General features: G+C 40.5%; 2 protein-coding genes across 3 annotated transcripts; both read left to right on the top strand.

The window, feature by feature from the left end:
* Positions 1–2,102: 2,102 nt before the first annotated feature.
* pet117 (protein PET117 homolog, mitochondrial) lies at positions 2,103–3,677 on the top strand. 2 transcript variants are annotated; one of them, XM_065259590.1, is made up of 3 exons: positions 2,103–2,306; positions 2,971–3,094; positions 3,539–3,677. In XM_065259590.1, the coding sequence occupies exons 1-3, from the start codon at positions 2,211–2,213 to the stop codon at positions 3,541–3,543; spliced, it is 225 nt and encodes a 74-aa protein (XP_065115662.1). In that variant the 5' UTR covers positions 2,103–2,210; the 3' UTR covers positions 3,544–3,677. The 2 variants fall into 2 exon arrangements, with proteins under 2 accessions (XP_065115662.1, XP_065115661.1); XM_065259589.1 differs by lacking the exon at positions 3,539–3,677 and having other exon boundaries at positions 2,106–2,306; positions 2,971–3,123.
* kat14 (lysine acetyltransferase 14) lies at positions 3,547–11,048 on the top strand. The gene is made up of 10 exons (XM_065259584.1): positions 3,547–3,805; positions 4,025–4,146; positions 4,864–4,985; positions 5,867–6,045; positions 8,605–9,024; positions 9,111–9,691; positions 9,783–9,916; positions 10,057–10,232; positions 10,317–10,507; positions 10,600–11,048. The coding sequence occupies exons 1-10, from the start codon at positions 3,547–3,549 to the stop codon at positions 10,771–10,773; spliced, it is 2,358 nt and encodes a 785-aa protein (XP_065115656.1). The 3' UTR covers positions 10,774–11,048.
* The last annotated feature ends 318 nt before the right edge of the window (positions 11,049–11,366 follow it).

The following is an 11,366-nucleotide window of genomic DNA, read 5'->3' as shown; positions in this document are numbered from 1 at the left end:
TAATATTTTCATAACATGTCTTTACTTTATAAAGGAAGATTTTATGTAGAAAACCGTAAATGACTTTAGCTGGGTTTTCACAGACTGGGTCACATATTATACCAACAAATACTGCCTCTGTTATACCAGGGTTCCCACGGCTCCTTGAAATCCTTGAAAGTTTGTGAATCTGGGAAAAAAGATTCAAGGCCGCGGGAAGTTTTTGAAAATACATAGATACAGGTCATTGAAAGTGCTTGAATCTTTTTGTGCAAGAAGTTTTCTGGAAAAAAATTCATATTATTCCCTGTGTAGTGTAGGATAATATCATAAAAATTCTAGACTTTTTAAGCACACGTGCTAAACTGTTAGTTTTAAATGTTTATATCTTCTGTATGCGAGTGTTGATTCATCCCAAAATGCTTTTTTGCATAGTTGTGTTTGACAAATAAAAATGTCTTGGGTTAACTGAGAAGGGAACGAGACGCTGTGTCTCCCTTGCCATACTTCCTGGGTCCCTATAACGCCATCTTTGGCAATATTTCAGATAGCGATATACTTCCTGGCTCCCGCGTCACCCTGTCTTTGTCGTTAAGCCTTACTATTGGTTGAATTTGATATACACATTCAGACGCACTTACCCTTGGAGGTGTCCCCAAAATGTCACCGCAGTGACGCAGCTCAAGTTCCCTCTAAAGGGAACTGTAACAATGTATCTTTAAAGGTAACACAATGTAACCTTGCTCTCACTTGAATTGTGTCCCCACATTTAGTCCTTTTATTTGAGGGTATTGGACCTGGAAAGTCCTTAAAGGTTTCAATTTGCAGTTAACTAATGTGTGGGAACCCTGTTATACGAACGCAATAAAGATAATTTCAGCAATAAGCATAATTTTCACTAGCCTTACCTATATTATTACTCAGCTGTAATAAAAATATGCCATAATAGCTTAATATATAAAATCTAATAACACTCAATTCATAGCATTCAATACATTTTTGAAAACAAGCCTATAAAACATAAGACACAGATAATTCTCTCAGTTGGTCTGAAACGGTCATACACTGGCCCCGGGGCTATGAGTCCATTCTTACTGTTGAGTCCTGGTATTTGGATAACTACTTCAAGCCCAACCAGCCGTGTTTTGGGAACAACCACATCTGCAGGCAGCGGTAAGCACAATTACAGAGCAGTGGAAGTGAGGGGGTGAAGTATGCGGGGAAATCTGGATGTTTGCTTTAGCTGTCACTGGCGAGCGCTGCTCCATCAAACAAACCTTTATGGCAACCCCACAGGACATGCGGCCGAGCAGCTCAAGAGCACCAGATGTGCACGTTCATCCTTCTAATTCATTCAGGATATGACTACTGCCCAGAGACACAGTCAAGTCTTCTCATATAGCACTTTCCAGAGAAAACCATCAGTCTCACTGCACTGTTGCATTGTGGGTATGTTTTAAATAATTAGTGTTGCAGCCCCTAAAGTCAGTGACAAAATCTCCCATTCATAATTTTTTCTTGTGTAGTAGTCACTCATAAAATGTCTTTTGGCTCACATACACACATAAGGCTGGTTTAGAGGCTGGAGTCCAGTTTAAATCATTGTGCACTGATGAGTTCACCACACATGTGCAGAATGTTGTACAATACATAGCATGACAAACATAATAAGACATGCAACAGTATTTATTTATTTATTTACAAGTGTCATCTAAAATCCCATTGATGGGATTTAACAAAACAACATGTCTTTTTTGGTATTAGTCAAAACCCCTCATGTAGATAATCCACATCTATTGAGGATTACCTTTACACCTTGAAATTGAATGTTCGCACATGATTTTTTTTTATTTAGTATAGTAAATTGAAATACACTGTAGTATTTTAATTAAACTTTGGTAATGTATAGTATTCTGTAAACTATGAATTGAGAAACTGTAGTTAATACTGTAAACTCGCAAAAATAAAGGTATAAAAGCTATCACTGGGATGTGGGATGTTACCCTTACGAACAAATTTTACAAATTAAATTTTTTGTACTTTCGTCCCTGCTCTCCCCTACTTTATTAAAGCATCCTATGGTATCGCACCAGACCGGTAGGTGGCAGTAAAGCGTCTGACATACTAATGTAAACACTACAGAAAAAAAAACATCTGCTCATCCTGTTACCACAGTACCCTAGCCGAATATTATCCTGCTGTTGTTTAAATCAAAGTAATGCTGTTTAATAATGTCTACGACCTCTAAGGTTGTTCTGGGAGTGTCGATAGTCCTCACTATCAGTACCGTTGCAGGCGTTCATATAAAGCAGAACTGGGACAGACAGGTAACGTTAATACACTCGTGTACTAGCAAACACCATGCATTTCTGTGGAGGTCGTGCACTCATAGCATTAGAAATAACTCACCGTACAAGTGAACATTATAAATACTAGTCTGAATCACAGGTTATTATAGTTTATTGGACATCGGACTCAATAAACGACCATTTGAAATGCGCATGCTTGTTTTAGTGCATGCATTCATGCAAGCTGTTGTATGTTCTGCTTAAATACAAGAGATGTGTTCAAACTCAGGAACACACAAAATATTAAGATTGAATGTACTATATGCATGTTATTTATTGGAGAGAGGTTTATTTTATCTAATGCATCATATAGACAATCATTGCTTTACTATAGTAAACAATAGTAAACTGTGTAATATAGGTTAGAGGGTTAGAAGACTTTTTAAGGGTTCACATCCACTGCTCGGTCATAAAATCCTGGAAATCCAATTTAACGTTTTATAATTCCATGTCTGACTAAAACAAATAAAATTTATTTGTCATGTTATCCTTAAATATTTTTTTGGCTTTACATTGCTCAGTCACTATAAAGTTATTTTTGACATTGTTTTGTTCTTACGTCAAATACCATACATTTACCTATGATTATTATTCGTGATTTTTTTAAATATGTGTTAGTTAAACACGTCTGTAACCTTGGCAGAGGCTGCACGACGGAGTGCTGCGTGATCTGGAGCGCGTGGAGCGGAAGCGCGAGAACCTGCGCACGCTCGAGGAACAGATCCAGCTGACGAGAGAGCTCGTGGCCGAGCGAGAGAGACGCGAAGGTGACAAGACGGGAACACACACTTCATAAACTGACCATATTAACGGTATAAACAACTAAGTTACTTACATGTTGTATAACTATTACTAAGGTCTCTCTTATGATTTGTTTTGGCACGGGTAGGACAATTACCCATGTAAAAATTTACCATGGTAATAATTAATACAGCAATTCCCAGCAAAACACCATATTACCGCATCAAAACGTGGTATTTGTAACCCAAAAGCTTTAACACCATGGTCCAGTGATAAAAGAAATATCTTTATGATAGTGAATTAAATATTCAACCATGGTTTATTGTAGTTAAAATGTTGTAACTAACTACACTGATACATTTTTTGTAAAAGTTCAATCCAATATGTTTAATATGAACACCTACCAGTGACAAATCACTTCTTTCTATGTAGAAATTTAATGTTCTGGCTCTTCCCGCTTTATTTTCCAGATTAAGACATGGATAGCGGGGACCAAAGGAGCCTTGCGGCACAGGATGATGAGACCATGTGCACGTCTGCTTCTGAGGGTTTGGAGGAGGGTGAGGTTGAGGGAGAAACTCTGCTCATCGTGGAGTCTGAGGACCAGGCGTCTGTGGATCTGTCTCACGACCAGAGCGGAGACTCTCTGAACAGTGATGTTGGAGAGGACGGAGAGGGGAGCTGGAACGAGGACATGTCGTTTTATTGCGACAAGTGCCACAAGTGGATCCCGTCCGGTGAGAAGCCGATTCAGCTCTGGTACCAGAAGAACAGGCTATCGGCTCCGTGTGGCTGATATGCACTAATATGACTACATCACTATATCTGTTTTATAAACTCAATAATGATTTGACAGTAACATGTAGTGCACTTTATGTCTCAATAAAGACTCGTCCTGAAAGGAAAACGTGCTTGGTCTTGGTGGTGTCTTTATTTATTTTCTTTGTGTGGTTCAGTCCAGCTTCGTGGAGAGCAGCCCAGCTACCTGAAAGGGGACAACTTCTTTAAGTTCATCTGCTCGGACTGCGCAGAAGACGGAAAGGAGAGTTTTGAGAGAATGAGACTGACCTGGCAGCAGGTACGTGAGAGCTTTAACCACAAAAAAGTGCCAAGAATGTATTTTAGTGCTTGTTTTTAATAATCCTATGCAATAATTAAATTATAAAAAAGTAGACATTTTGGGGAGGTTTCCTGTAGAGGGCTTATCCTAGTCTCAGATTAAAATGCATGTTTGAGGTGTCTTAAAGGCGGGGTGCATGATCTCTAAAAGCCAATGTTGACATTTTAAATCATCTAAATAAACACACCCCTACCCCAATAGAATCTGCACCTTCTTTTGGTAGACCCACCCCACACATACGCAACCCAGGCAACGATGTCGTTTAGTAGACACGCACCTTAATGCTGATTGGCTACATGTGTGTTTTGGTACTTGGCTCGACTCCCTTTCCCAAAGCGTTTTTCCAAAATCGTGCACTCAGCCTTTAATTCAAAAACATCTTGTACTGACGTATCTTAATATATATCAGTGCCATTGTTTTGTCTCAAGATGCACACCAGTACTGTTTTTTGTAAGGTATGTTTGTAAAAACTACTAAAATGTCCTGGATTAATCTAAACCCTGTCTGGAAAACTGCCCCTAAGTTTAAAGAAAAGTTTAAGCATCCATAACAATTTAAAAGCAGATTTGCATTCTGTTTTTTAAGTGGTGAGGTGCGTTGGAGATGTGCATGCATATGCGGTTATTGTTAAAGTCACTAAATCTCTGAATTTATTGATATCTGAATGTCTTTAGGTGGTGATGTTGGCCATGTATAACCTCTCCCTAGAAGGCACAGGACGCCAAGGCTATTTTAGATGGAAGGAGGATATCTGTGCATTTATCAGTCGGCACTGGACCTTCCTTCTTGGCTCCAGGTGGAAGAGAAGACTTTATCAGACTGAATTTTAAAATCTATAACCAGTTTAAAGGGACACCCCAATTTTTTTTTTTTAAATATGCTCATATTCCAGCTCCCCTGGAGTTAAACAATTGAGTTTTACTGTTTTGGAATCCATTCAGCCGATCTCCGGGTCTGGCGGTTCAACTTTTAGCATAGCTTAGCATAATCCATTGAATCTGATTAGACCATTAGCATCACGCTTAAAAATGACCAAAGAGTTTCAATATTTTTCCTTTTTAAAACTAAACTCTTCTGTAGTTACATTGTGCACTAAGGCGGACGGAAAATTAAAAGTTGCAATTTTCTAGGCCGATATGGCTAGGAACTATACTCTCATTCTGGCGTAATAATCAAGGACTTTGCTGACATGGCTGCAGCAGGCGCAACGATATTACGCAGTGCCTGAAAATAGTCCTCTTGCTAACTTTCAATAGCTGGGGACTATTTTTGAGCACTGCGTAATATCATTGCGCCTCCTGCAGCCATGGTACGGCAGCAAAGTCCTTGATTATTACGCCAGAATGAGAGTATAGTTCCTAGCCATATCGGCCTAGAATTTTTTTTCTAAGTACACGATGTAGCTACCGAAGAGTCAAGTTTTAAATAGGAAAAATATCCAAACTTTTGGGTTATTTTTGATGCTCTTTGATGCTAATGGTCTAATCAGATTCAATGGATTATGCTAAGCTATGCTAAAAGTGGTACCAGCAGACCCGGAGATCAGCTGAATGGATTCCAAAACAGTAAAACTCAAATGTTTAACTCTAGGGGAGCTGAAAAATTAGCATATTTAAAAAAGTGGAGTGTTCCATTAAGGCAAATTTTTTTAAAAAATTTTTGTTTAATTATGTTCAGAAAGAAAACGTCCACATGGTGGAGCACCGTGGCGGGGTGTCTGTCGGTGGGCAGCCCAACATTTTTCCGTTCTGGAGCTCAGGAGTTTGGAGAGCCTGGCTGGTGGAAGCTCGTGCAAAACCGACCACCAACTCTACGGCCTGAAGGGGAGAAGAGCTCTGCCTCTCTTAAAGCCAAAGGTAGTAGTGGTTAACATTTTATTTAATATTTTAAAGAGCACCTATTGTCCGATTCACGATTTTACATTTCCTTTGGTGTATTAGTACATGTTAATGATATGCAAAAGGTGCAAACCCCAAAGTAAACGATGATGCGAGTTATCATCTCCAACGTAAATATCTTTGCTTGGACTACAGCAAACACACAGATTGTAGGTAAAGTTTACTTTCTGGGATTGGTGATGTAGACAAGAGCGACATTATCATAATTCCTCATAAATTAACTTCTGTTAGCAACCAAATCTTTTAAACATGGTAAGCAGTGCCGGTCCTAGATGCTGGGGGGCCCTAAGCAAAGCTGTAACTGTAAAATACGTTTAGAATTTGGTGCCTATTTGACCGAGAAAAGGGGTGTTTGTAGTCTCACTCCCTCAACAAAGACATTGCACTTCCTTTTTTCAATGATGCAAAATGATGATTTTTACATCATTGAAAGTAGTGCTGCCGCGAATAGTCGACGTAGTCGACGTAATCGACGATGAAAATTTGTCGACGGCAATTTTTTTAGTCGAGGAGTCGCATATTTATTTTTTTCCGTCTCAAACGGCCCACTGTAATTCTGTCTCATGTCTCAAATGGCTCAATGTAATTCACCTCCACACCAGTCTGTGCGCTGTGCGCGCCCTGCTGGTTAATCTGCTACGCTATCATCTTTCTTCCCTCTCCCCCTGCCTTCACTGCTTTAATTTTGAAAAATTGGCGGTGCCAGGTGAGTCTATGGAATTATGAGTCGGAAAGCTTCCGAAGTATGAAAGTATTTTAAGCCAAGTTGTGATAAAAGAGTGGTCTGTTACACCGTGCCAAACGTCGCTGGCTTATCACGGGAGCACAACGACAATGCACGAGCATCTCAAACGAAAACACTCGGGAGTTATTGACGATACACCCACAGAGAATAGGACAACGTAAGTAACTGTTATATGATTATTAATGAAATGGCGAGCTAGTCAGTACTGTTTTATTAACTCTTTTGAGAAGTACAATGACTCTGTCTTTGGATGTTAAAGGCTATGTGTGCTCGTGATTCCGCCACGGAATCAACACTGGACGCAACAAATAGATTTTTCATGATTCCCATTTACATTTTTATTTTACTATTTTAAACGGCTCAATTCATTGTTGCGAGTGTTCAGCGCGTCTCTCTCTCTCTCTCTCTCTCTCTCTCTCTCTCTCTCTCTCTCTATCACTCATGTTGCTTGCAGCGCCTCGACCGCGCGCGCCTCTCTCTTACGTGACAGTGAAAAGGTGGCAGTGTTTTTAATGTACTTTCTTTTTTGCGTAAACGTAACAGATAACAGATGTCTCTGACAAAGACGACTGATCGAGTTAACATGACTTGAAGAAAGATTAGCAGTAGTGTGAGTCTGTGTGCGAGCTTTCTCCCTCCCTATGACGCTGTATGCCGTGTTCTGTAGTCTATGTAACAACAACAGTGTATTCTCTTATATTTCTGAATTTGCACCGAATTGTCTGCGCTATATCACTCGCATTTAAAATCAAGAAATGGCTCAAAACACAACAACAATTATGAGAAGAGCAACAGCAGTAAAGCTACAATGAAAATGTATGTTGATTTTTGCATATCTAAATCAGGATTTTAGCAGCAGTTAAAGAAACAGCTGGTTGGATAAAAACGAGGTGATGGGTCATGTTTAGTCACTATTTTATAGGCTACAACAGAACAGATAATATGTAAAATAGCATTCAGTTGTGTTAAAATGCAATATAAGATCAAAGAGTAGAAGTGAAACATTTCATATTTCTGTTAAGCATCTATAGTCGACTTAGTTTAGAATAGTCGACTATTCGAAAAATTAGTCGAAAGATTAGTCGTTAGAAAATTAGTCGTTAGTGGCAGCACTAATTGAAAGAAGGAAGTGCAACACTGAAATCTGTATTTCTCCTGTCTCAGCGGCAACTGAGGAAATGATGCACGACCATTCAAAAACATGACGGGGGTTCTAACTACAAAGCCTAATGCAAATGGGTGAAGTGTCCCTTTAAAGCTGTCCCAGAGGTTGACCCCAAATATTTTAAAAAGAGTGTCTGATTTTAAATATTGCAAATCTATGAGTTTGACACCCTATATCCATTTGTTGCACATGTCATTGTGCACAATTGATCAAACTTTAAGGAAGTTAAAAGAATCAACCTCCTTGAATAATTCTAGGCATAAGATGCCCAAAAAGACTCAATTAACAAGAAAAGGTACAACACACAGTACTCTATCAGCAACATGTCTTATAAATTAGCCATAGAGATTCCCTATGCTGGTCAGCAGCGAAAACAATCATATAGTTAGGTTTTTTTTGTGTAATCAAAATACATTATTTTATTAAACTATACAATGAGTTATATCCAGTGTTATCCAGTTAACATACTGTAATTAGACGAGTGACATATAATTTAATCCTTTACAAATTTCAAGTCTTCTATTAAGTTTAATTAACTTTTAAATCTACACCCGATTAATCTACACCCTACCCGGGAATTATACGTATTTGCATGTTGTTTTCCCAGCTGTGTCGAAGCCATCCTTGGACCCCATCATCACGGTTGAGGGTTTGAGAAAACGTGGAGGTCGAAACCCAGTGGAGAGCGCCATGCAGCTGAAAGAGAAACGTTCCCGCACGCAGGAGGCTAAAGATATCCGGCGCGCACAGAAGGAGGCCGCCGGCTTTCTGGACCGCAGCGCTTCATCCACACCCGTCAAACTGGGCAGTCGTGTGCGCCGGTCTGAGCCGTACCTGGAGAAGGGCGAAGTCATCGACTTTTCCTCCCTCAGCTCATCAGACAGAACCCCTCTCACGTCACCATCGCCATCCCCTTCGCCCGATTTCTCCGCACCCGGAACGCCCGCATCGCACTCCGCTACACCCAGCCTGCTCTCGGAGGCGGATCTTATTCCGGACGTCATGCCTCCTCAAGCACTCTTCCATGGTGAGATGCTCAACTTGATGTGTTAATGTTTGATGCTTTCATGTTAGTTCTGAATAGAACGTATTCATTGTATTGTGTTCCATCAGATGATGAAGAATTAGACACAGAGGGCGTTATCGACCCTGGAATGGAGTACATTCCCCCTCCCAGCATGCCTCTGGCCACCGGCACCATCATGGTCAGGAAGAAGCTGCGTCCAGCCGAGCTGATCAAACAGGAACTGGAGAGCGAAGATGAAGAACGAGGTAGAGACCCCGAGGACGACGAGGGTCAGGATGAAGGCTTGTTGGCAGCGGGTCGGGGACGTGGCGCAGAACGAAGGAAGATTCTTCAGGATAGGGCAGATGGCTGCGTGTCCCTGCCCACGCCACGCTACACATTCATGAGCCTTTACGAGGAACGCATGCTGCTTCACAAGCTAGAGGCGTGTCCGCAAGCATTGGCCGTAACGCCGCAAGCTAAAAGGCTTCATCGCAAGCTGCTGGTGCGGCAGGCCAAAAGAGAGCGAGGGCTCCCCCTGTTGGACGTAGATCAGGTGGTGAGCGCTACGCTTAGCCTGGTGGGTGGCGTGTATGGGGCACAGGGGGGAATGGCCAGCCACAGGATGAGCGGAGATGAGAAATACAGAACCACCAGTCAGGACCTTCGTATTCTTGATCGCTTTCAGGTAACGCATAAAAACGATCATTTGCTAATCTGATGCTGCAGAACGAACATACTATTTAGAATTAAACGCATCATGTTTTGTTGTTGTGCAGTCATCTGCGTCCTTACGGAAAGGCTTTACCCAGACCACAGTGTCTTTTTGGCACAGGCTGATGGGTTCTGATGCCTGTCTGGATCAGAGCATCAAGAGCCCTTACACATCCAGAGTACTCAAGCCATACATCAGGTATGCACATTTTGAATGTACAATAGACATTTATTTATTAAGGGCACCTATATATATTTTTTTTTAAGTTCTATTATTAGTCTAATTTGTATAATGATATTTTAAAAGCTTGTAAAATATTTGTTTATCTATTTATCTAGGAGAGACTATGAGAGTCGACCACTAAAGCTCCGTTTGCTCTCAGAGATCCGCGCTTATCATCATAGAAAGGACCCATCATGGGTACCCAAACCTGATGCACCTATAGACTATTGCTATGTGCGACCTAATCACATCCCCTCTGTCAACTCAATGTGCCAAGAGATCTTCTGGCCTGGTAAGTGACTTGTTTTTAGTTTTTTATCCTGTCACATCCATATTTAGTTGCTAAAGGAGTTACAATTATTTTTATGCCCAAAAGGTATCGACCTATCAGAGTGCCTGCAGTACCCAGACTTCAGCGTCGTGGTGCTTTACAAGAAGGTCGTGATTGGTTTCGGCTTCATGGTGCCAGATGTGAAGTACAACGAGGCCTACATCTCCTTTCTGTCAGTGCATCCGGAGTGGAGGCGAGCAGGCATCGCCACGTTCATGATCTACCATCTCATTCAGGTGAGACAACTACAATACGTAGTTTCATACACCGATTTAACCTCTGTGAGTGCAGAAAACTTGAGGAATTTCTTTCTGTGTCCTCTCTCTAGACGTGCATGGGTAAGGATGTTACTCTACACGTATCGGCGAGCAACCCCGCCATGCTGCTTTACCAGAAGTTCGGCTTTAAGACGGAGGAATACATCCTGGACTTCTATGACAAATACTACCCAGTGGACAGTAAAGAGTGCAGACATGCATTCTTCCTGCGCTTGCGACGATGAGGAATCTAAGGTTGAAGTTTGTTCCAGTTTGGCTATGAAGTCACTGTATGGTTCACAGCACAAACTGGAGATGTCATTAATTGAGTGTTTATTAGTTATTATTATGTGTTCATATTTCAAATAAGTCATTTTTTGTTTGATTTAATCGAAAGGGAAGAAAACTGTGTTATTTTTCATACACCAGCGTGATAAGTCACATTTTTGTATACGTTCACAATTGTGCAGATTTAAAATGCTGTCACGTAACTGTTAATTAAATATCTAAGTATTGTTAATAGTGTCTGAATAGTGTCCTTATTAACTTATTTTAGCAAGTAAAACATTTTTTTAAATTAATAATAACAAACAGGCACTCTTATTTATTAAAGGGCCCATATTATACAAAATCCACTTTGGACAAAACCACCCTACAATGAAAAAATCCCCCCTCCTTTTATAATCCCATTAAAACAAATCAATCTAATTACACTGCAAAAAAATTATTTAAAGAAAAAAATTTCTTCGTATTTTTGTCTTGTTTTAACTCTTTCACCGCCATTGACGAGATATCTCGTCAATTAAGAGAAAACGCTTCCCCGCCAATGACGAGATTT

The sequence above is a fragment of the Paramisgurnus dabryanus genome, chromosome 24 (genome assembly GCF_030506205.2).
Source record: "Paramisgurnus dabryanus chromosome 24, PD_genome_1.1, whole genome shotgun sequence".
Classification (NCBI taxonomy): Eukaryota; Metazoa; Chordata; class Actinopteri; order Cypriniformes; family Cobitidae; genus Paramisgurnus; species Paramisgurnus dabryanus.
Note: the sequence above shows the minus strand (reverse complement) of the source record. Positions and strands in the feature narration are given on the sequence as shown.

Coding starts and splice junctions, on each gene's coding strand:
- pet117 (XM_065259589.1), top strand. CDS start 2,211: ATGTCTACGACCTCTAAGGTTGTTCTGGGAGTGTCGATAGTCCTCACT. Junction 2,307..2,970: donor AGCAGAACTGGGACAGACAG/GTAACGTTAATA, acceptor TAACCTTGGCAG/AGGCTGCACGACGGAGTGCT.
- kat14 (XM_065259584.1), top strand. CDS start 3,547: ATGGATAGCGGGGACCAAAGGAGCCTTGCGGCACAGGATGATGAGACC. Junction 3,806..4,024: donor CCACAAGTGGATCCCGTCCG/GTGAGAAGCCGA, acceptor TGTGTGGTTCAG/TCCAGCTTCGTGGAGAGCAG. Junction 9,917..10,056: donor GTACTCAAGCCATACATCAG/GTATGCACATTT, acceptor CTATTTATCTAG/GAGAGACTATGAGAGTCGAC.